General features: G+C 52.7%; 2 protein-coding genes and 1 long non-coding RNA gene across 7 annotated transcripts; 1 reads left to right on the top strand and 2 right to left on the bottom strand.

Annotated features, from left to right (window-relative positions):
* The first annotated feature begins 100 nt into the window (after positions 1–100).
* Positions 101–892, top strand: LOC111933946 (uncharacterized). The gene is made up of 2 exons (XR_002866920.2): positions 101–222; positions 699–892. It is a non-coding gene; the product is annotated as an uncharacterized LOC111933946 (long non-coding RNA).
* Positions 871–15,863, bottom strand: BLM (BLM RecQ like helicase). 4 transcript variants are annotated; one of them, XM_086849870.1, is made up of 21 exons: positions 15,751–15,863; positions 15,191–15,675; positions 13,726–13,906; positions 13,210–13,325; positions 12,742–12,886; positions 11,256–11,938; positions 10,389–10,565; positions 9,915–10,033; positions 9,160–9,273; positions 8,293–8,391; positions 8,057–8,205; positions 7,642–7,748; positions 6,738–6,898; positions 6,146–6,341; positions 5,263–5,453; positions 4,236–4,383; positions 3,701–3,900; positions 2,805–2,997; positions 2,549–2,671; positions 2,018–2,219; positions 871–1,209 (listed from the first exon to the last, which is right to left on the bottom strand). In XM_086849870.1, the coding sequence occupies exons 1-21, from the start codon at positions 15,846–15,848 to the stop codon at positions 1,026–1,028; spliced, it is 4,071 nt and encodes a 1,356-aa protein (XP_086705996.1). In that variant the 5' UTR covers positions 15,849–15,863; the 3' UTR covers positions 871–1,025. The 4 variants fall into 4 exon arrangements, with proteins under 4 accessions (XP_086705996.1, XP_086705998.1, XP_086705997.1 ...); XM_086849872.1 differs by having other exon boundaries at positions 12,742–12,874; XM_086849871.1 differs by having other exon boundaries at positions 13,210–13,322.
* A 341-nt stretch (positions 15,864–16,204) lies between these two features.
* On the bottom strand, positions 16,205–23,540 carry CTSH (cathepsin H). Of its 2 annotated transcripts, none has more exons than XM_086849878.1 (13): positions 23,336–23,540; positions 23,158–23,189; positions 22,754–22,859; positions 22,601–22,671; positions 21,782–21,886; positions 21,427–21,513; positions 20,808–20,863; positions 19,716–19,797; positions 19,571–19,639; positions 19,188–19,294; positions 18,101–18,226; positions 16,808–16,970; positions 16,205–16,694 (listed from the first exon to the last, which is right to left on the bottom strand). In XM_086849878.1, the coding sequence occupies exons 1-12, from the start codon at positions 23,409–23,411 to the stop codon at positions 16,895–16,897; spliced, it is 993 nt and encodes a 330-aa protein (XP_086706004.1). In that variant the 5' UTR covers positions 23,412–23,540; the 3' UTR covers positions 16,205–16,694; positions 16,808–16,894. The 2 variants fall into 2 exon arrangements, with proteins under 2 accessions (XP_086706004.1, XP_086706005.1); XM_086849879.1 differs by having other exon boundaries at positions 16,205–16,678; positions 16,741–16,970; positions 23,336–23,533.
* Positions 23,541–23,638: the final 98 nt, after the last annotated feature.

Raw genomic sequence — 23,638 nt, 5'->3', positions numbered from 1 at the left:
TCGGCAGCGCCCTCAGCTCCCTCAGCTGCCTCAGCTCCCTCAGCTGCCTCAGCTCCCTCAGCGCCCTCAGCGCCCTCGGCAGCGCCCTCAGCTCCCTCAGCGCCCTCAGCTCCCTCAGCTCCCTCAGCGCCCTCAGCGCCCTCAGCTCCCTCAGCGCCCTCAGCGCCCTCAGCGCCCTCAGCGCCCCGGCTGCCGCTGCCGCAGCGCCCGGAGAGCTTCGGGGTGCGAAATTCCTCCTTGAAGCAGCCAGGCCCTGGCACAGGGTGCCCAGAGCAGCTGGGGCTGCCCCTGGATCCCTGGAAGCGCCAAGGGCAGGCCGGACGGGGCTTGGAGCTGCCTGGGATGGTGGAAGGTGTCCCTGCCATGGCAGGGGTTGGGATGGGATCAGCTTTAAGGTCCCTCACAACCCCCAGCCGTGCGGACTCCTTGCCCCGGAGCAGCGGATGAAATCCTCCCTCGGCAAGCAGGGGAAGGCCCGGTCCCGGTGCTCCGGGCCCAGCCCTGCGGGCACGGCCGAGGGCAGCTGCCCTGTGCCTCAGCACTGACAAGCTCACGACTTAGAAAGAAAAAAAACAGGAACTGAGAAAAAGCACAGCACAGGGCAGGGTTGGGCACTCCCAGTTCCAGGATGTGGGGAATCAAATGGGAAAGATAAAAACATTCATTACCTTTTTTCCTTCCCAACCTGTCCTTTCCAGAGCAGCAGCCCAGCTCTGGAGCACTGAGGCAGGAGCAAGCGAGGACAGAGGCAGCCACAGCACTGGGGACGTGCAGCATTTGTGGTCCTGATCGTGTAAAGCAGCATCACAGGGAGGAGTGACACCAACAGGGGAGAGTTTTTAGAACCACTCACAAGTAGAAAGGCCCAAATAAACTGACAAGTTAAAAAATATTTATTTAATGTGAGCTTTTGTACTCTACAAATACACAAGTCCCAGAAGGTTCAGCAGCAGCAAATGAAACAAAAAATTTAATGAACAGTGATTCCATCTTGGGGAAATTCGTCCAGTAATTGCGTTTCCCACTTAAAATACGGAATACGAAGGCTGAAGGAAGCTCCTGGATTTGGGTTTGGGCAGTGCCATCATGGCCAGCTTCCCAGCAGCCCCCTGTGAGCCACCAACGCTGTAGGACACGGAGCTGGCACCAGAGGAAGCTGCAGCCTTCGAGCTTGGCAGCTTCTTGGTCCTTCTGTACCTGCTGTAGCCACTGCAAAAACCAGAGAGAAGGTGTGAGACACCTGTGCCACCTGCCCTGGCCCCTGCACCAGCCCCCGCTCACACAGGCACCACCGCTGCACTTTCTAGACTACACACTCATTTTGTAGAATTATTTTTTTTTTTAATGCACATGGCTGCAAAATGACCTCTGAAATGCAAACAGTCCAGCTGTTGCTCTGGGATGTACCCAAGGGTACAGCAAGTGACAGTGCAGAGGCTGCAGCAGCTAATGACAGACATTCCAGTAGATGGGAAAGTGCCAAGGGTGAGACAAAACCTGCTGGGCTGGGAAAACCATTTGCTACAAAAAACAGGGAGCAGAATGATGAAAAATGGGGCAGGGAAGGGGAAAATCCTTGGGAAGGGGCAGATCTGCCCTAGAAGCTCAAGACCAACCAACAGCAGATGCAGGTGTTGCCTTGCATGATACAATCAAAGAGAGAATCTAAATTAACAAGAGGCTGAAGTTCAAATATTCCATCAAATGTTCAAAGTTTTAAGACCTCTTTCTGATTTCAAGCAAGGAACCTGGTCAGCCTGCTAATGCTGGCTTTGGCAGAACACTGAAATGTGGTGTTCCCTGCTTAGCCTGTGGCAGTCAAATGTGAGGACAACCATTTAAATATCCTTCCTCACCAGCTTTGTAAACCAAACTCGCAGAAAAGCACGGCAGAGCAGTTCTGACCAGGCACTGGGCCATTTTAACACCGTTATGTAAGCCCATACCCAAGGAACTGCAGTGGGGTGAGGGATCCTGGGATCATCACCAGGCAGTGACAAGTGACCCAGGCACGTACCCTCTGGGGTGGAACTGCTGGCTGCCACCACCACTCGTCTTTTTCCTCTTGGAGTCCCTGGCGTTGGGCAGCCGCTTCCTTTTCCTCCTCTGGTTTGTGTTATTGCCGAAATAGCCGGAGGTTGTAGCTGCATCCTCTGCTTCTCCATCGCTCCCCAGCGAGCCAGCGCTCCCCGTGTCCGCACCCGGGCAGGCAGCGTCTTCTACCCACAGGCGGGGAGAGAAAACCACCTCAGTCAGGGTATCACCCAGGCCAGCCATCACCACAACACACTGGTGGCACCAAAACATCTGTCCTGGCTGTTCCTCACCTCCTGTGCACTGCCCCATCCCCAGTCTGTCAGAGATACCCTGAATTAGGGAAGGTAAAAAAGCTTTGGGGTGTTCGGAGAGCGACCGCTCCCTTTAGGAATTATTGGACTGTAAGAATTAGTTATTTGTGATTAAATCGTGGTAACTTTTGAATCAAACATCTGCTGGAGGAGGAGAGAAAGGCACTGAACAGGAAGTACAGGTGAGGTACAAAGCACACCTTGGATGGAGTATTCTGAGTACTTCTCCATCACTTTAATTATTTCTGCACCGTATTTCTCCAGTTTGTCTTCTGTGACACCATCGATCTGCAGCAACACCTCCATGTCTGAGGACAAGGTTTCTGCAACACAACAAAGTACCCCTCAGACATGTCAAACAAATAACTTTCTATAAAGATACCCTGAAGGAAATTAATTCCTTTCCATGCCCCTCTATGCAGAAGCCCCAAAGGACTCGGAGACCCCTGATCTTACCTGCTATTTTCTTTAGGGTGGAAGTACTGAAAATATTGAAGTAATGCACATCAAAGACTTTGCCCAGGGTTTTGCAGGTGTCTGTAAGTTCACTGAGGCACTGCTTAACAACCTCTTCCCGCTGGGACATCTTTCCCATGGAAGCCCTTTGCCTTCTGATGGCACTGGCACTCTCTGTCTCGTGGAACTCCACCTGTTAAAACGAGCCATCCATAACTCCTGCCAGATCACCCTGACTGATAACACAGGAACACAGCACAGGAAACACAGAGTATCCTTTGATGGACCAAAAAATCGTTTAGCCAGTACTCATTTTTAAAATAATTTTTTACAGGCTACTCAACCACACCCAGGTTTCTTCTCAAAGAGCTGGCAGAGTTTTGAGAGAAGGAAAACCTCCCAAGAGCCAGTTCCCAGCAGAGATCACTGGGGCAATGCTGAGGGCTCTGTCCTGCTCCAAACACAGCACTAATGCAGAGGAGAATTGTCCCAAGAGACCTGGACCTTTCATGGAGTGCCTATTCCATCAGATCCTACCAATGACTAGGAAAAAATAGAGTAGAAAATGAAGAAGAGAGTGCTGGCCTTTCTTCTTTCTCTTCTTAGCCATCTTTCTGTGGGGGTCAGAACTTTCCTTCACTGTCCAGCAGGAATCAGATGGGTGAGAAAGAAGATTTAAACCTCTCCAAGCCTCTCAAACTCACTTTTTTCCCCACAGCATTGTTACTGGAATACTGGGCTAGGAATCACAGGTGTTGGATTCTGTTCCTTGCACCTAGCAGACATTAGTTTGGCTGGAGGCAAACTGTGTTTAAGCTACCCGAGGGGATATGCTGAAGGAAAACTGCAGCACCTTCCTTAAAACAATGCCTTCAAGAAACCAAAGAGTTCCACACCTGGAGTGACCCATCCAGCACAGCCTGAGCTCTCTCCCCCAGAATGACATATGCCACTGCCTGGTCATTAGCTGTGATGTACAAATCCTCATCCAGGATCTTGTCCAGAACCAGTTTTCTAAACAGCCTTTCAGCATTGTGCCTGGAATAGGCAGCTCCCTTCCCAAATATTCCAGACTGAATCTTGGCACTCGTTGAACCTGTGCAACACAAAGCATAGGATGAGCCCGTGCTCACAAATCCCATGTACACATCCATTTACAGAGCTGTGGGAGATTCCCAAGGCACTGTATTCACATTCAAAAATGCCTTTAAACACTGGAAAACCAATATTATCACTATAGCAACCCGAAATGGATAAAATCTTCAGTTTCATTTCTTTTGGATCACTTACCACCAAGAGATTCTTGGGTAAGATTAACTTTGCAAAATACATGTATTTTTAAATGCCTGCTGGCATTGCACAACCCTCTGGATTCCTGGTCAGGGATTTGTGCAGCAGGTTATTCAGGAGTCTCTGGGAGAACAGACTCACCTAAGAAAATGTCCACCATCATGTTGAGGGTGTACCTGCCAGAGCCTGGATTCCTCCTGCCGTTCAGCTGCCCCGCTTGCCTGCAGTGCTCGCGTACAAAGCGCACGATGCTCTTCACATCCTCGGTCACATTCCTTGATTTATAATCCTGTTAAACCACACCTGGTTAGGACATGTCATTACTGCCCCAGTTCAAGTTGTTACTGACAACCTCAGTTTTCATTACTGAGCTGTTCTCAGCTGTGAATTGAGTTTGTTCCAAACAAAGCAACCGTGGTTTCCTAGTTAGTAACCTACAGCAACGCAGTCACAAGGATTCTGGATGTGATAATACAGAACCAGTCCAACTGACTGTACAACATCTCCCTGGGGTTATCTGTGTAGAGAGAGGAGCAAGACTGCTGGCTAAATACTGGGAATCACGGTAAATAATTTGGAAAGCATTCTTGTAATTATCCTGCTGCTCTCTAAAAACTTACTCTTCCAAAACACTTCCAAATGAGACTGAATATGAATTTTCCTGGTCAAACTTGGTTCCAATCACAGCTATATAAGGGAATGCTTCAAACACAGAGCTGAGAAACAATATCCACAGGTAAAAAACTGACCAGGATCCCTTCCCTGTCAGCCTCCACAGCTGCCTTCCCTTCCGCTCCTGGCTCCTGCCACTAAGTTTGCATAACCCAAAATGTTTGGACCACCTTCAGCAGTGCACACCTCATGTGGCCCTGACGCTGCCCTGGCAGCACAAAGCTGCCCTGGAAACACCAGGACAGGAGCTGAAGGGATTTCCCCATAGTCAAACAGTGGATCTGACCTAAGTTCCTGCCACCTACAAGGAACATCTTTATACCTCTGACAGGAACAGGAGCATCACAAGTCCATGGTTAAACCCTGAAAATACCTGGAAGCATCATAAAAATACAGAACTTTTATTCCTTTTCTCCATTTGCCTTCCTAAAGGTCATGTAACTACTTCTGCTAAATACAAATTAACACCACTACAAATAAAACCCGTGGGGTTTACCTTCTTCCTACTGCAGTTGTCACAAATCACTTCTGGGTGATCTTTGCAGAAGGTGGGGTTGAAGTTGGTTTCCCCAAAGTAGGCGAGCAGCTGGACACGGCGGCACTCGACCACGTTCTCACAGTAGTGCACCATGCTGTACAGGTTGTTGAAGTGGGTCTGCCTCGTATGGCTGTTCCCATCCTTCTCCACTAAAACAGAGCAAATTCCATGGTGTTTGTTAGAGCTGCACCTCCTCTGTGTTTTCATGGACTGGGAAAAAATTGGCTTTGCTTAAAAAACCCGCAATATTGGCTTTGCTTAAGAAAAGATGAGTGGATTAGTACAGAACAGGTGTAGGACATATTTTATCTCTGAAGTTTTAGGGAATTGGAGAAGGGAAATAAGCCTAGAATGACAAAAGGCAAGAGAAGGGTATGTGTGACAGGATGAGAGGAAGGGGCCTCAAGTTGTGTCAGGAGAGTGTGGATTAGATATCAAAAGTTTCTTCACAGAAAGGGTAGCAAAGCCCTGGCACAGGATGCCCTGAATGGAGTCACTGTCCTTGGAAGTGATCAAAAAATATGTGGACCCATTTTAGTGGTGAACAGGGGGTGGAGCTGGTCTGACAGCTGGATTTGATGATCTTAAAGGTTTGTCCAACCTTAACAATTCCATGATTCTGTGAAGAAAAGTGGTTTTGACTAAAATTAAGTACAAGCACCAGAAGTCCTGCTGCTGCCACCTGAATGAAAACCATCCAGGTAAGGATTCCCAGTTCTCCCCTCCCTACAACACTGAACTATCCGTGGCACCTATACAAGAGAAATGGCACAGGCTAAATGAGAGCAGCAACAATGTGACTGCTGTAATGTCATCCCCAAGTTCCCAGAGCAGAACTCACTCAGGATGAGCCTTCTCAGCCTGGTCACATCGCTGTAGCTGTAGAAGAGCAGGCAGTGGGACATCTCTCCATCCCTCCCAGCCCTGCCAGACTCCTGGTAGTAACCTTCAATGGATTTGGGAAGGGACGCATGGATAACGTAGCGCACGTCAGGCTTGTCAATGCCCATTCCGAAGGCAATTGTTGCACAGATCACCTGGGAAGGAGATCATCACTTATTACCCACAATTTCAGTTGGAACTGTGCAGAACAAGTACAAAACAGCAACAACCCCATCTCCTGTCAGAGGGGCTGCTCCAGACACAGGAAAATCCCCAAATCCCGGTCTGTGCACCACAGCAGCGTGCCAGGAGCTGTTTCTGAAGCCCTGCACTGCTCACGTCCTCCCTGCTGGGGTAGCACACCTCAGTACAGTGCTACAACCTTTTATTCACACAATTCCCAGGGAAAGGTGGCTGCTGTGCCCCAGCAGATCTCTTGGGATCAGTTATTTAATAGTGCAGACATCTGCTGATAACACTGCACCACTTCCCTATTATTTCCCAGGCCAAGAGGGATGTAAGTGCCCAGACTTCCTTCCCTTTTCCTTCACCTGGCATCCCTCCTGATTAACCCACTTCTGCTGCACAAGATCCCTGCTGGAATCGGTGAGGCCAGCGTGGTAGGCCAGGGCAGCCAGCCCCTCCTTCTGCAGGATGGCTGCTGTGGTGTCACACTCGTGCCGGGAAAGGCAATAGATTATCCCAGAGTCATCTGCAAATAGATGGGAGAAGAAATTTCAGCTACAACACAGATCTATTTCCTTTCCCTGCTCAACCTGCCAAGCAGATACCGACCTCTCTCCATTGGAATAAAGATAAGAGTAAAGATATAACTGCTTCACTATAGAACTTATTTTATTAATATCAGATAGTCTTGACAGTTTTTCCTACACAGTCTTTTTGGGCTTTTGGTGAGGTGGAATACAGAAATGTTTTCCTCATCAGTGCTGTGCAATCTCAGGATTTAGAATACATGAAAAAAACCTATATAATTCAAGAGTTAGAGCAGTTCAGTAAATGCTCTCTGAGGGTACAACATGGGAGAAGCTCTGAGGGAGCTTGGTGTAATCCAAGGAGCTGCAGGACTCCAAAGTGAGCCTAGGAAGATGGAAATCTCTGAAGATAGCTTCATGGGGAACTACAGATAAGCAGACCAATACAATTAAACAATTAAGATATTGAGTGACCTTTAAGCTCTGAAGACACTATCCTAAAAGTTCTGGCAGGCTCCAGAAAGGTTATTCAAGAGCATCACCATAATTTACTTTTCCATCTTAACTTAAATTCTCAACTTTAGAATGCACATAAATCTGATTCCCATTTTCAATAACATCACTTTACCTCCATCTTGCTTTTCTGGTAAATATGTAATTATTACAGCATTATAAAAGCTTTTGCTGCCTTGAGAGCTGGTTCATGAAAAGGCCTGTGGGCACCATGCTGCTCAGTACTCACGGGGGTGATATTTTTTAATCCACTCCAAGCAATCCATCGCCACCTTCTTTGGCTTCTTGGGCAGCACATCGTATTTCAAGTTATGCCTGTTGAAGCTCATTGTAAACCTGCAATGAGACAGTTCATGGTGCTCGTCAGCCTCACGGGTATAGTTGTGTTAAACAGCTTCCTTCATCATGCAAGGAAGGGCTTGGCAAGTTTGTTGTTTTTTATGTTAGTATTTTTTATCTACCTCCTATTAAATTCCATGCATGTATTTAATTTAATTTAATTTAATTTAATTTAATTTCATCAGATACAGCTACACAAGGATTTCAGATGGGCCTGTGATGCTTTTTTTACTTCACTAAAAATTTTCCACTCAAAATCTGTGTGGCACAAGCAAACGGTGTCAGAAACCTGCTGAGCAACTCACACTTGTGGTTTCAGCATCTCCAGCTGGTTCAGGATGTCCTTCTGCACGCGGGGGTTGGCCGTGGCCGTGAGGGCCATCATGGGCACGGCGTGGAACTTCCTGCGGAGCATGTTCAGCCGCTTGTAGTCTTGTCTGAAGTCATGGCCCCACTGGGTGGGAAACAAAATGTAAGTGCAACGGAGTGAAATGCTCCAGCTGAGTCTTTTGGCACTCCTAGAAACAAGTGGAGGTTTTACCTGGCTGACACAGTGGGCCTCGTCAATGACAAAACGTGCCAAGAGCTTCCTGTCGTAGAGGTTCTCCAGGGCAGACATCAGGCGGCTGCTGGCACACACCTGGGACACACACCCGTGGCAATGGAAAGCAAAACACCTGGCCTAAAAGTGTCAGCTTTTTCCTCTTGGAAAAAGCTCTTTCTGAGCCTACAGCAACAGCTGTCCTATGCTGCAGAATCACCCTGCACTCAGCCAGTGACTCCTCGAGGCACAGAGACGATGCCAGTCAGGCACGTTCTAACCAAGCAGCTGCTGTGGGATTCCCACAGGCTGAGATTGCCTATCCCAAGGCCCCTCATTCCGAGGAAATTCCAGTAAATTTAAATGACTGATGTCAGGAAAGACAGGAAAAAATAATGCTGAAGAGAGAAACACAATCAGCACACCAACCAGCCCCCTCTTACAAAGCTCTTGTGCAATAATATATTTTTAAGGCAGCAAATAATACAGCCCAAGGCAAACTCCAACAATCCCCTATCACCCTGACAAATGCTGTGTTTTTCCTGTATCACCCTACTCAGAGCAGTCTGGACTTAGTAGCTACTAAATCAAGACAGATTGAAAGAGGTGGGCATGGGAGCTTGTTTTAGGAATTTACATTTTACAGACATACTCAGTTCTTATTCTTGGCTAATTACTGATAGAAATTAGCTGCATCCATATAGATTCTTAATGAGTTATCTAAAACCTAGCATTTTTCCCCAGAAGGAAAATAATTCTTTGTATTTATTTATATAATAATATATTTATTATGCAGTTATTTAGCACCTCACAGCAATGCCCCCCTGTTGGCCCCAATGGTGTCACAGCTGAAGATGAAGTACAGACCTTCTCAGGGGTGACATACAGCAGCTTTATGACAGGGTCCTTCTTTGACAGCTGCATGTAGATTTTTGAGGCATCAGCATCTGTTCTGTCACCAGTCAGGTATGTTGCAGCAATCTATATTAAAAAAAAATAAATTAAATATATATATATTGAGTTTTATTACATGCAAAACATGAGAACCTCCAAATGTAGCCTCTCATCACGGATCAGTTCCTAAGCAGTCAGCCTTGGGAACACACGTTTGGGTACACACATCTGAGCACCCTGTGCTAGGGGAAGGTGTCCCTGCCCGTGGTGAGGGGTGAAACAAGATGAATTTTAGGATCCCTTCCAACCCAAAGCATTCCAGGATCCTGTGAGCTCCTGCACCATTTCTGCTCTGTCATGTTTCCAAAGATGTTCAGCACCTCCAGAAGCCCCCTCACTCAGGAACTCCGAGGGCTCATTCCTGCTGCAGTCAGGCTGCTCCAGTGTAGGTGAGTGATTTCAATTCCCTGGATCTCAGAACCAGCACCCGCTCTGAAAAACCCAGCTGTAACCCACCACAAGGAGCAGCAATAAATCCAGCGGTCACACTGCCAAGATACTCGAGTTCATCCAATTTAGCTCTTCCCAGGCAACTTCCTGTGCCATTCACAGTGTCCATCTAATCAATTTATGCAGCTTATATTTGGGAGACACAAGATTTGCTGTAAAATTTCAGATTTCTAATCCAGTTACCTGCAGTTTCACTCAATAAAGCTGCTGGAACTTACATCTAAAGTCTTCAGCTTCTGAACCTGATCGATGATCAGCGACCGCAGCGGAGAAATAACGACAGTGACCCCGGCAGACACACAGGCTGGTAACTGGTAGCACAAGCTCTTCCCACCTCCTGTGGGGAGGGAGTAACATCAATATCCAATAACAAAGCAAGTGCTGGATATTAAGAGGAAAGGAATGGAGATTAATTTCTTATTTCCCATTTTACTGCAGTTTTGGAAACAATATATTTCTACCGATGCCTGCCACAAAGCGACACCTGTAGGATAAGGAAGAGTTACTTGTGTGAATTACTAAGGATGCAGAAATTCAATCCCCTCACTCAAAATATCCCAGTGCAACAAAACTCCTGAAATCCTGCAGTCACAGAATTCCAGCAGCACAAAGGCACAGGGGAAGAGCAAACCTTATCCTAAAGCTTGCAGAAGGAGCTGCAGGTCTGTACCCTGTGCTGTGGGGGCACGTACCTGTAGGCATGAGGATGAAACAATCCTCCCCCAGCAGAGCAGCATTGATGGCCTCCAGCTGGTTTGTCCGGAAACAGTGCAGTCCAAACTTCTTGTGGAATATATTCATCATTTCTGCAGAATGGGGAAATTTCATACCCCTGAAACGCTCCAGTGCGGGGTCATGAACCACTGGATCTGGGAGACAAAAGAAAGTAATTAGAATAAGTTATGATATCACCTTACAGGAGTTCTGTACCCCCTGGCAGGGTGGGCAGCCCTGGCACAGTGCCCAGAGCAGCTGGGGCTGCCCCTGGATCCCTGGCACTGCCCAAGGCCAGGCTGGACACTGGGGCTGGGACACCCTGGGACAGGGAAAGGTGTCCCTGCCATGGCTGGGGTGGCACTGGAGGGGCTCTTAGGTCCCTTCCACCCCAAACCATTCTGTGACTCTGATTTTCACCTCCCCTATTGCCAGCCTGTCCCTACATTATCCTGAAATTACACTGACCAACCCTGGGCCCCAGGGGGATTGGGTTTGCTTCCACAAACCCATTTTGGAACATTATGCAGCAAAAACCATTGTACAGCTTTGAATCAAAAACTGCAGAATCATTTAACTAAAACACAGAAACACCCTCATTCCCAATTTTAGCAGCTTCACCTTCCAGCAGCCTGAAACCTGCACAGGAAGGGAATATTCAAGTTTGGCATCATTTGGAGGGAAAAAACCCCAAGATGACTTTGTAAGAAAGGAATCAAAAGAAACTTCCACAGAAACAAAAGGCATGAATGTGATCTCTAGTACTTACTTGGTCTTAGATTTAAAAAGAAATAAATAAGAATTTAAAAATGGAAAACCCCAATAACCCTCAGGAGTAAATTCACCTGGAGGGTTCTTTGTTGCCATCAGGAGGCCTGGCTTTGGAGCAGCAGGACCGGATCCCACATCTGACCCTTTGGCTCTGGACATAATCTTGGACAAGAGGGATTTGGCAGGTGGCCCCTCCCGAGGCTGGCACCGCGGTGGGGACAGAGCCTGCGGTGCTGGCACGGCCAGCGAGCTCTCCCAGTCCTCATCAAAGTCATCGATGTCAAAGTGATCCAGGTCCAAGTGGAGATCATTTGTAGCCAAGCTGCTCCCTGCAGAACTGGCAGTGGCAGCTGTGCTTGGAGCCCTCAGGGCTGTGCTGCTCATTCCATTCCCCGTTCCTGGACCTTTGTCCCTGCTGCTGTCGCAGGACTGGAGGCTGAGCCTGAGGGAGGATTCCCCCCAGCCACTTCCCCTGGGGCACGGCACACCCTCAGCACTCTGCTCTGAAGCACCAGAGGTGTCCAAGGTTTGATTTGTTTTGGCAGAAGAGTTGCTGGAATGAACAGAAAGCACCGATGAGGGGTTTGTGGGTTTGGGGGAGTTTCTGTCAGAACTGAAGCTCCAGTTTGGACCAGAACCTGGACCAGAACCAGGACACACACGAGGGCTCTGCTCCATGGGAGACTTCCAGCTTCTAGCAAAAGTGTTCTTTATGCCATTTTGCTTCAAACTGACAGAATTAGCCAGCAATTTTCTCCTGAAAGAGATGACAAGGGAAGGAAGAAGGAAAAAAAATATATTTAGTCTCAAGCAATGATTTACCAGGTTCTACAACATTCATTGAACAGTTTTGCCTCACTGCTATTAAACATATTAACATATGGTGGTTCTGTGGTGTTCTGAGTCATCATGTTTGAAAATGATTTCAAACAAACCCAGGGAAAAGAGAATACCACCAGAAGGAACTAATGACAAAACTGTAACATCACCTCTACAGACGTAAAATAAATAATTCCTAAAAGCAAGGAACAGATCCAGGCAAGGTAGCATACAAAAAATAAATCCTTAGACTCAAAACCTGAAGTTAAAAGCATGCCTGAACAAAATTATATATTTTTAGGTACTTTCTAAAGACTATGTCTGACTACAGCAATGAGAAATAAAATAAGTTGTTGTAGCGAGAACATTTACAGAAGCACAAAGACCCAGTCCAGGAAAAATCTAACCAAAATCCCAAATCCCTGTACTTTGTCCATGCACTGCACCATCAGACAAAGCAACAGGTTGTGGCAGCAATAATTCCTCTGGAAGAGGACAAGTTCAGGGATGTTAGGAGAAATCACCACCCCTGCAGTCAGCGAGAGGGGAATGAATGCCTGTGGCACTGATCCTCCCCTGGCAGCACACAGGGACTGTGAACACTCACAGCACTCTGGGCTCTTCTGTTCCCTCCCTCAGACAATATTTCAAGCTTCTTAAAGCCCCTCCTGCCTGCTTCTCCAGTGTGCTGGGGACACCTGCAGGCAGCTCCCGGCTCCAGACAGAGCTGCTCCAGCCTACCTGAGGTCTCTGTGCTGCAGCAGGGCCCTGGCACAGCGCAGGGCCTGCAGCTCCTGCAGGGGGATGGCATCCACCAGCTCACAGATGGCCTCCATCACTCGGTACAGCTGCGGCGCCACGGGCATGGCCTCACCTGCCACGGGCACTGCATCACAACAGGTGTCAAGAGAACAGCACTCTCCCAGAGGACACTACACTGCAGTCAATCAGTCTAAACAATTGACTTCAAATATATTTTTAGTCCATTTGCATAAATAAACTGTTTCTGTGTGCAGGAATTCAATCAATCTACATATTTTTACCCTTGTCTTTCATTATCTGTCTATAATCCAACTATTTATGTCAACTCTCCATCTACAGATGTAATTCTCCATCTGTTAGTTAATGTTCTTGGATTACACAGGATAAGCAATAGTTGCAAACTATCCCCAAAATCAGAGGTATGAAATTCCAAAGCATTTTGTGTACCTGAATCCCCTGCACTGGGATCACCTCCAGGATGTGTTGTGGGAACCTTCTCCTGCCCAGCCTCGGAGCTGCCAGCTGTGCATCTTCCACCAGTGGGGGAGTCTCTGAAAATACTGCTGACACCAAAAGGAAAGGCCATTAAAATACAGATATCTGCAAAGTGAGGCATTTCCACAGAACAGCAGGATTTGAGGTGTGTGGAAGAGGTAAATTCCTGAAGGCCCAGGAGGAACCCAAGAGCTGAGCAGTCACTCATCCTGTGCACCAACCTGGGGAACCTTGCCCCAGTAATTTTCTCCCATCCCACTACAAACCTAACTCTGCTTTTTTTCTGAGGTGAAAGCCACCCAAAACATCAGCCATACAATCAGTATTTGATAAAGCATTAAGTGCAGCTGCCAAGCAGCAAAGAGACACAAGCTGAGCCTGTACCTCTCTCACAAGCAGGAGTTTTGGGCTGGTTTTGGTACTTTTCTAACCAGGCAGCAGACAGTTCCAGCAGTGAACTCTGATTACCTGGCACTCTGCACAGAGGGGGAGAAGGGAGGCAGCTCCTCCTCAGGGGAGGGAGGGACGATGTCCAGGTCATCCTCCTCGAGCTCAGCACCTGCCAACGGCCAGGTGGCCTCAACCACTTCTGGGGTGCTGCTGCCAGGCCCCCCTTGCTCCTGGCCCTGACCCCCTTCAGCACCAACAGCTGCAAGAGAAGTGCATTGATATTGCTGGGTAACACTGCACACTCAGCCTGCCACAAACACAGCGGGAAAATTAGCAGCCTGATTCCAAAACACTCGTTTGACACAGCTTCTGGTTTTTAAAGAATAAAACTTACTGTTCCCTTTTCTCCCCTTCTTAAAAATAGACAAATCCCCACAAACCCTCATCTAAGTGGAAAAGTGATACAGCTAAACCTACAGTCACCGTCCCTGGCAGAAGTGAAACACTGAAGAGGTCTGTTTTCCTGCAATAGTTTTCCATAAAGAGTATCTATATAAAAACCTATTTCTACAAAAAGCTCCTATAATATTAAATCCTAACTTCAAAAGAGTGCAGACTCATCAGCTGGCACAGTCCCTGTACCGGAATTCGGAGGTAAATGTACATGTATTGTGTCTTAAAAGACAAATCCTACAAAGAAAGGTCACTATCATTAATTTATTAAAATTAATTTCACAGAGAAAAGATAACAAAATATTAAGAACAGAAATACAGTTCACAAATCTTTTCACCATTCAGTGTAAGGGCAGCACCCCAGAACACTCTTTGATGTTACTCACTTGCATAAACATGTTAATTTCCCAAAAGTTTCAAAACATAGCAAGAAAGGAATCTAAAAGAGAGCAGTTCTGTGGGACAGAGCTGCCAAAGCAATGGCAGGCAGGAATTTTGTGACCATAATTGAGGGTTGGAGTTCTTTTGCAGTGTTATGTTTGTGTTAAAAATGGGGAGAGATCACTTTTTCCAGTTTAATATTTCATTTAGGTATAAGATGACTTTATGTCTCTCCTGCATGAATTTTCTAATCGCTTTTCTCTCCGCAATATCCCTATTGATTATTGATCATATCTGAAATGCCACGTGAGAAGTCTTGTAGCTGCAGTAGAGGAGCAGCAGCAGCTCCTGCAGCAGCAGAACACAGCCCTGCTTCCAGCCTGGGCTGCCCTTAACAGAACCCAGGCCCCCAAATGAAATCGGGGCTGCTCATCAGCAGCTCCCTGTGATTCCTGAACAGCCAAGCCTAATCCTAATCCTAACCCCAACCATACCCCTACCCCTACCCCTAACCCCAACCCCAACCCCAACCCCAGCCCCAACCCCAACCCCAGCCCCAGCCCCAGCCCCAGCCCCAGCCCCAGCCCCAGCCCCAACCCTAACCCCTAACCCTAACCCTAACCCTAACCCTAACCCTAACCCTAACCCAAGCTTGCCAGCAGCTCCCTGTGATTCCTGAGCAGCCAGCCCCAGCCCCAGCCCCCGTTACCCGTGCGATCTGGGGCCCGCAGCCCGCAGCCCAGCGCCGCGGCCGAGCCGCCGCTGCCGGGGCCCGGCTCCTGCAGGCGGATCCCGGATCGCTGCGAGCAGGGCCCCGGCTCGGCCTCCGGAGAAGCGGGCGGGCCCGGCCGGGGGCTCGGCCGCGGGGGCTCCTTGCGGGGGGCTCGCAGCCCCTTGGGGGACACGATGGGAGGCCGAGAGAACTTCTTTTCGATTCCCGACAGGTCGAAGTCGTCGATATCGTCCCACTCATCTTCGATGATGATAACGGGCCCGGCAGCGGCCCCGGGCCCGGCGGGAGCGGCGGGGCGCTGGGCCGGGCCCGGGGGGCCGCGGGGCGGAACGCAGCCCGGTGCCGCCGCTTTTCTGTCCGGCGGGGCCGCGGCGGGCAGGGCCAGGGAGGTGTTCACGTCCTTGTCCCTCAGCACCGAGGCGGCGCCGAGGCCCCGCGGCGCCTTCTTGAAGGTGAAGCCCCTGCAACGAAACGAGGCCCCGTCAGTCGCCGGCCGCCGCGGCCGCCCCTCCCCGCTGCCCGGGGCCGGTACTCACGGCGGGCGGTCCCGCGGCGGAGCCGGGGCGCGCAGGGCCCCGCGGGCCGAGTGCCGCTGCAGCTGCTCCCGGAGGTTGTTCTGTGGCACGGCCGCCATGGCGGGGCCGCCCCGCCGCCAGGGGGCGCCCTGCGCACCGCCCGCCCCCCCGCGCTTCGCATTGCGCGCCAAAACCGCCCCCGCGCTCCCATTGGCTGCAGGGGGCACGGCGGAAGTGACGTACACAGCGGCGGCGGAAATGGGCGCATTGCCGGAAATGGCGCCGCCGCCATCAGGCCGGGCCCGTCCCGCAGCCGCGCTCAGAGCTCCCGGCGCAGCGCTCCGGTAACGAGCCGGCTTTATCGTCAGTGAGAGATTACAGAAATAACACACGCGCCTTCACTGCCCCGGCACCGACTCACAAACGGCACCGAGGTTCTCGCGTCTCCGCCAATGGGTTAAAGAAAAATCACCCGTTTCTTCTCTGTGCATTAAAATACCCTGGTTTTTAATACAAAAAATAGCAGACACTTCATGAAAATTGATAAAAGTGTACAAATCACAGCACTCGCTCATTCTTCCTTTAAAGAACAGGGAAATCGTCTTCAAAGAAAATTAAAAAATCGCTAAAATTTACACCTGGTGATTGCAAAAAGCCACCCGAAGGAGGGGGAGAGCTGTGTGTGCCCTGAACCGGCACCTGCTGCCCCGCAGGTGTCACAGGACAGGCGCTGGAGACACAGCTGGGCACAGCTGGGGACACCTGGGACACACCTGGGCACAGCTGGACACAGCTGGAGGACAGAACCTGGCAGGGGCAGGGCAGCACGCCAGGGTTTGGCTGCAGAGCAGGCTCAGGTGGTGCTGCTGCAGGAGGTGTGCGAGCTGCCTGCAGGTAACTCCTTGAACAGGTGACACCATGAACAGGTGACCCCTTGAACAGGGGACCCCTTGAGCAGGTGACCCCTTGAATAGGTGACACCTTGAACAGGTGACCCCTTGAATAGGTGACCCCTTGCAGCAGGTGACCCCTTGCAGCAGGTGACCCCTTGAACAGGTGACCCCTTTCAGCAGGTGACCCCTTGAGTGACAGGTGTGTCTCCTCTCTCTGCCTCCACCACCGCAGTGCTCAGGGCCAGCCCAGCCCCGTCCCCGTCCGGCTGTTCCTACACCTGAGGAACAGGGTACGAGGCACAAGCAGCCAGACCACACATGTTCTTGCCTCGTTCGATAAGGAAATACCTGAAAGAGAGAGAAATGGGTGTGAGTGAGCGTTCCCTCCTCTGGCACAGCCAGCCTGGCAGGTGAGGGTGGGCAGCCCTGGCACAGTGCCCAGAGCAGCTGGGGCTGCCCCTGGATCCCTGGGATGTCCCAGGCCAGGCTGGACACTGGGATTTGTGTACCCTGGGACAGTGTGAGGTGTCCCTGCCATGGCTGGGCTGGGCTTTAAGGTCCCTCCCCACTGAGCTCTCCAGGCAATGCCATTCCCTGCCCCTCACACCCCAAACCAGAATCAGCATCTCCCTCCCAAGAATTCCTGCAGCTGGAAACTCTTGTGAAACGCACCCTGGCACAAGCAGCCCTGCCCCAGCCCTGTGAGCAGCAGAGAGGAGCCAGGGGAACCAGCAGCAGCTCTGCCCACGCTGCCTGGGGACCTGGGGACCTGCCTGCCCACTGAGCCCAGGCCTGGCTTGGTGAGCAGTGTCACCAGCCCAGCCTGGGACCTTTCCCTGTGTGCCTTCCCAACTGCAGCTGCAGAGTGTGAGGGTGGGTGTGATGGGGCTGTCCCCAGGAACAGGCAGACTGTGGCTGTCCCCAGAACAGGCAGAGTCTGGCTGTCCCCAGAACAGGCAGAGTGTGACTGTCCCCAGAACAGGCAGAGTGTGGCTGTCCCCAGAACAGGCAGAGTGTGGCTGTCCCCAGAACAGGCAGAGTGTGAGGGTGGGTGTGATGGGGCTGTCCCCAGAACAGGCAGAATGTGACTGTCCCCAGAACAGGCAGAGTGTGGCTGTCCCCAGAACAGGCAGAGTGTGACTGTCCCCAGAACAGGCAGAGTGTGGCTGTCCCCAGAACAGGCAGAGTGTGGCTGTCCCCAGAACAGGCAGAGTGTGAGGGTGGGTGTGATGGGGCTGTCCCCAGAACAGGCAGAGTGTGAGGGTGGGTGTGATAGGGCTGTCCCCAGAACAGGCAGAGTGTGGCTGTCCCCAGAACAGGCAGACTGTGACTGTCCCCAGAACAGGCAGAGTGTGAGGGTGGGTGTGATAGGACTGTCCCCAGGAACAGGCAGAGTGTGGCTGTCCCCAGAACAGGCAGACTGTGGCTGTCCCCAGGAACAGGCAGAGTGTGGCTGTCCCCAGGAGCCCCTCCCTTACCCCTGCATGCCCCACAGGCGGCCCCAGGAGTTCTTGACGATCCAGTACGGAGTGCCGCTCTCCTCTCCGTAGCCCACGGCCAGCACAGCGTGGTTCACCTTGTCAGGGGTGTGCTGGCAGCGGGGGCTGCAGGGAGAAAACACACATGTGCTGAGTGAAAATCAGCCTGGAACTAACCAGGGATCAGCCAAAGCAGTCCCAACCACACCCTGCACACAGAGCTACGGGATGCTCTGAACTGTCCAGGAAGGAAACCACAGAAAGGAGACACTGCTCTGATTTCCACTCTGAAATCACCAGCCGTATCTGGAGTCAGGGAATCCCTGGAATTCTGAGCTCCTGGCTCACCAAGACGAGCTACAGCGCAAAGGAACTTTCCCAATTGAAACCAGCAGCTCTTAGTGCCTCCCAGAGCTGCTCTGCACTGCCCTGAAATTCAAGGGCACTGTTTCATGTTTTGCACAGGAACGCAGAGCTCTTGGGTCTAAATATGTATTTCCTCTAAAATTTCAACCTTTAAACTGCACTTGATGAAAGCTGCTGCCTGTGGTATGAAACAAGCTCATGGTACATGTTCCCACCTCAAGAGCATCTATTTTTAAACATTTTCAAACTGCAGCACAGGAAAAGATCAATAATCCACTTCAGATTTTCTTTTTTTTTGATCTGTTAACAGCTGCTCTGGGCTGAAAGCACTGGAGCATCAATTATTCCATGTACTCTGACTTTAAACCCACCTTAGACTGTAAATCCACAGGAGAACTGCTCCTGGCGTGTTCCTCTGACCATGTCCCTGCCCTGGCACTCACCTCTGCCATCACTGGCTACAGATCCAGCAAAGCCACTGGAATCAGCACCTGCTCCTTCCCGAGAGCTGCCTGGGGCAGATCCCTCAGGCTCAGACTCTCCCTTGCCTTTTCCCTGCAGTTCTAGGTGACTGGGGGTTCCTGAGGGGATGAGAGTGCAGCACCACAATCTGCTCTCCAGGCTGGACAGGTTCCTAGCAAGTGCTGCACAGGGATGCACATGACTCCATCCCTCCACGCTCCCCTTGCCCCCAGCTCACCAGCGAGGGTCACACACTCACTTGGAATACACTCCTTTCCTGTAGTGCATGAAGTTACTCGTCACCTCAAAGGCAAAGCTCACTGGGTTGTGCTTCCCCACAGCTTCCACCATGCCGTCCTCATCATACTGCAAGAGAGGACCCAGGGCCATCCATCATCTCCTGGCTGTGCTGGGACCAGTCCAGGTCCAGCAGCCAGGACACGGGCATGGATAACCCTGCCTTCCTGCATGTACACACAGAATCGAGTGCTGAGCTGTAAGATGAGAACCAGGACTCTGTCCCAGCCTGGAGATGCACCCACTGTGGGAAGCAGGCAGCAAGCCAGGGCCTCTGTCTTGGCTCCAGCACCTCCTCGGTGCCACCTTCCAAAAAGTTTGGAAGCGCAGCCCTCGGGGCCTCACCTGTGTAATGTTGACAACGTCCTTGACAAAGGCAATGGCCTTCTCGGGCTGGAACTTGCAGGTGCCATTCTGTGGGGACAGAGAGGAGCTGTTGGAGCCCATGGCAGGCCCTGCTCACCTGCTGGCCGGGGCAGTGCTGGAGTACCTTGGCCCGGTACGGGTAACTGTCCTCCCCCATGAGCCCTTTGTTGTACAGGATGTACTCGAAGGCTTGGCTCGGCAGGCCCCTGTGAGACAACATGGCTCGGTTAGCATGGTAACAGTTAATTAGGATGGCAATGATGGATTTGGATGGTAACCCTGCAGCTTCTGCAGAGCAAAGCCATCAACATTCCCCCCTCTGCACAGCACTCCCAGCAGCCAGGGAGACAGGGAAGGGCAGTGTCCATCCCAGAGGCACAAACTCCAGTCTGCCCCTGCAGCATCTCCCTGCCTGGGACTGCTGGCTGCCCCACCACGCTGCCTGCATGGTCACAGCTCCAGATCCCTGGAGAAGAACACCAGGAACCCTGACAGGACAGCACCAGCCTCACATGCTGAAAGGTGCTTTTGGAGCCCTCTGCCCAGCCTGGCTGGGGGACGTTGAGAGACCCACATCTCCAGCAAGCAGCTGCTCCCTTCCCTGGCCACCTTCCAGAAGCACATCTCAGGAGGGAAGAAAAGAGAGATGATCAGGGAGTGCCGATGTGGAAACGCCTAAGGAGGAGTCACAAGAAAAATAAAAAGCACCAAGAGTGGCTTTGCTCAGCTCTGAGCCTCCCTCTAGGACAGCTTATCTCACAGAAAACAGAAGTTGTCAGAAAGCTCTATTCTCTCTGCCTTCTCTAGCAAAGCCAGGAGGAACTTCCCAAAGGGGAAGCAAAGGTTTCTGTGGGTTCTTCAGGGTGCCACGAGACACCCGTGAGCCATGGGCAGAACACCAGCCACAGCTCCCCTTGCTGTCCCAGAGCCCAGCAGAGCCCAGCTGCCGTGTGAAAAACATCTCAGATAAAAACCAACAAATGAGGAACAGCAGAGGTTGGGAAATGCTGGAGATTTAGTGAAACATTCTAAGCTCCAGGGAGTGTGAAATTAAAATAAGCAACCAAAGTTGCTTCCCCTGACCCGTTGCAGCCAAGGGAAGACAAAAGCCATTCCATTATGTGGCAGGATCCTGACACTGGATCTTGAGGAAGGCTGTCCATCACAGGATGCAAGATACTCTGATTTCTGTTCTTTCTGGCCCTCTCTGACTTACCCACTGCAGCCATGGTTGTTGAAGGCCTGGGCACAATCCACCAACTGCTGCTCTGCCTGCAGAGAAGGGTTTTGAGTCAGTGATTGTCCCACACCTGTGTTCAGAGTTGGTGACACAAAAAGCAACTGCACAGCAGGAACTGAGAGTTGGTTTATCTGTGCAGCTGGCTGTAACAACCACCACAGCACTGGTTTAGCCATGGGAGTCACCTGGAACTGCCTCCATGTCCCAGGAGGCAGACAAGGAAGGAGCCATCAGCCTGGGATGCCCTGGCTGCCAGAGGCATTCCTCCTCACGCCTGCCCGGAATCCTTCTCCCCCCACAGAAGGACTGGCTGGGATGTCTTCCAAAGGTCAGGTTTGTTTTTAACACACCCAACCCTCACTTATTCTGCTACGTTGTGTAAGTGGCTACTGTCTTTCTAGTTCCTCAGGAATATAAATCCTCCAGGAGCTGAAAAATCAACATGTCCCAGTGTGCTGCGTGCAGTGAGGGGCCCCAGCCAGCTGACAATACCAGGCACAGCTTCTTTCCCCGTGCCTGCTCCAGCAGCCTCCAGCCCCTCTGGCTCCAGCCTGCTCCCAAAAGGGCTCTGCCCCAGCCCAGGAAAATCTCTCACCAGGGACAGCAGCTTTCCCGTGGCAATGGCAATAGCAGACTCCAAACAGCCCGTGGTGGAAAAGGTCCAGCAGCTCCCGCAGGCACCCTACACGAGGAACAGCAGAGGAACCGCTCCAGGAGCTGCTGCAGGCTCAGCAGCCTCCCCAGAACCCCGGGGCAGAGGGCATGGCAGCAGCACAGAGCCTCCACTGCCCGCTGGCAGCTGGGCTCGGCCTCGTGCTCAGCCCCTGCCCAGGGCAGGCACGGAGCAGCTCTGGGTTAGCTCCCCATGGCACAGGCACCCAGCACTGCTCCTGGGGCACGGCCTGCCCGCAGCCATCAGCCCCCCTCTGGCCACGTCACACACTCCAAACCTGGTTTTTCACGGGTGTCACAAAATTCCCCTTCTTCCTCCAGTCGATGGAGTCGGGATACGGGCCAGAGCTGCGCAGGAAGTTCCCCTTGGTGGCTGAGCAGTTCTGCAAGCCGGGCAGGAGGGCTGTGGTGAGCCACCAGGCCAGTGGCCCAGGACAGCCACCCTCCCCGGGGTGGGGGATTGGTGACAAGCCTACACACAGTGGGCACTGCAGCAGGGAGCCCGGCCAGCCCCGGAGGGCACTGCCAGCCTGCGCCCCGGGCTGCAGTGCTCCAGCTGCAGTGCCCCAGCTGCAGTGCTCCAGCTGCAGTGCCCCAGCTGCAGTGCCCTGGGCTGCTCGGGGAGCTGCCAGCAGAAGGGACAGCTGAGCTGGATCAGGACCGAGGCAGCTGAAAGCCACAAGGGTGGTGAAGTGGGTTTGCCTCGCTCTTACCCCGCTGCTGGTGGCACAGGATGTGACCTTATGAAAGCGGGGTGCGGGCAGCGCGGCGATGGGCACAGCAGCGATGGGCACAGCAGTGATGGGCACAGCAGTGATGGGTGCAGCAGCGATGGGTGCAGCAGCGATGGGTGCAGCAGCGATGGGCACAGCAGTGATGGGCACAGCAGCAGTGATGGGCGCAGCAGCAGTGATGGGCGCAGCAGCAGTGATGGGTGCAGCAGCAGTGATGGGCGCAGCAGCAGTGATGGGCACAGCAGCGATGGGCACAGCAGCAGTGATGGGCACAGCAGCGGCTGCAGGTGACTGCAGAACCCCGCTCAGGGGTCTGCCTGGACCCCTCCTTCCTGCTCACCCACACTGCCAGCATTTATTTACCTGGGGCTCGCTCCACAGGTACAGCTTTTTAAACTCTGCGAAGGTCAGATCCGAGAACTGGTTCAGGCCCACTAGAATGGGGAGAAAGGGGACACTTTGCTCAGCCAGGGCGGCGCTCGGAGCCAGCACGGGCCGGGCGTAGGGAGCTCCTACTCTGGAAGCTGTGGTTGCCGGCGTTGTGCTCCTCGATGCGCCGCTTGTTGCTGAGGAAGATGCGCAGGCGGCGCGGGTACTCCTCCGGGCCGTAGCGCCGCTCGTTCTGCGGGGACACCGCGGGTCAGGGCACCCCGAGCTCCCGGGGACACCGCGGGTCAGGGCACCCCGAGCTCCCGGGGCACCCCGAGCTCCCGGGACACCGCGGGTCAGGGCACCCGAGCTCCGGGGGACACCGCGGGTCAGGGCACCCGAGCTCCGGGGGACACCGCGGGTCAGGGCACCCGAGCTCCGGGGGACACCGCGGGTCAGGGCACCCCGAGCTCCGGGGGACACCGCGGGTCAGGGCACCCCGAGCTCCGGGGGACACCGGGCCGGTCCCCGCTCCCTGCCCCGGGCCGCACCTGCAGCATCCAGGCCTTGAACAGCCGCTCCTCTGCGGGAGAGAACGGCGGCGTCAGGGGGCACCGGCGCGGCTCTGCACCGGGGAGCCGGGCCGGGCCCGAACCGAGCGGCACCGAGCCGGGCCGGGCCGGGCCGGGCTGTGCCAAGTCGCCTCCTGCCCTCCCGGTGCCCCTGTACCTTCGGCTGAGGGAGCCCAGGCGGCGGCGGGGCCCAGGAGCGGGGCCGCGGCCAGCAGCAGCACGGGCCAGAGCATGGCCGGGCCGGGCCGAACCAACCGGGACCGAGCGGAGCCGAACCGGGCCGAGCCGAACCGAACGCAGCCGAACGGAGTCGAAATGAGCCGAGCCGCTGCCAGGGGGCGGAGCAATGGGCGGGGCGGACGGTGGGCGGGGCCTGGGAACAGGGCGGGGCAATTGTGCGGGCGTGGTCCCGGTAATGGGCGTGTCTCCGGTAATGGGCGTGGCCTCGCCACTGGGCGGG

The sequence above is a fragment of the Cyanistes caeruleus genome, chromosome 13, assembly GCF_971803275.1.
Source record: "Cyanistes caeruleus chromosome 13, bCyaCae1.hap1.1, whole genome shotgun sequence".
Classification (NCBI taxonomy): Eukaryota; Metazoa; Chordata; class Aves; order Passeriformes; family Paridae; genus Cyanistes; species Cyanistes caeruleus.
Note: the sequence above shows the minus strand (reverse complement) of the source record. Positions and strands in the feature narration are given on the sequence as shown.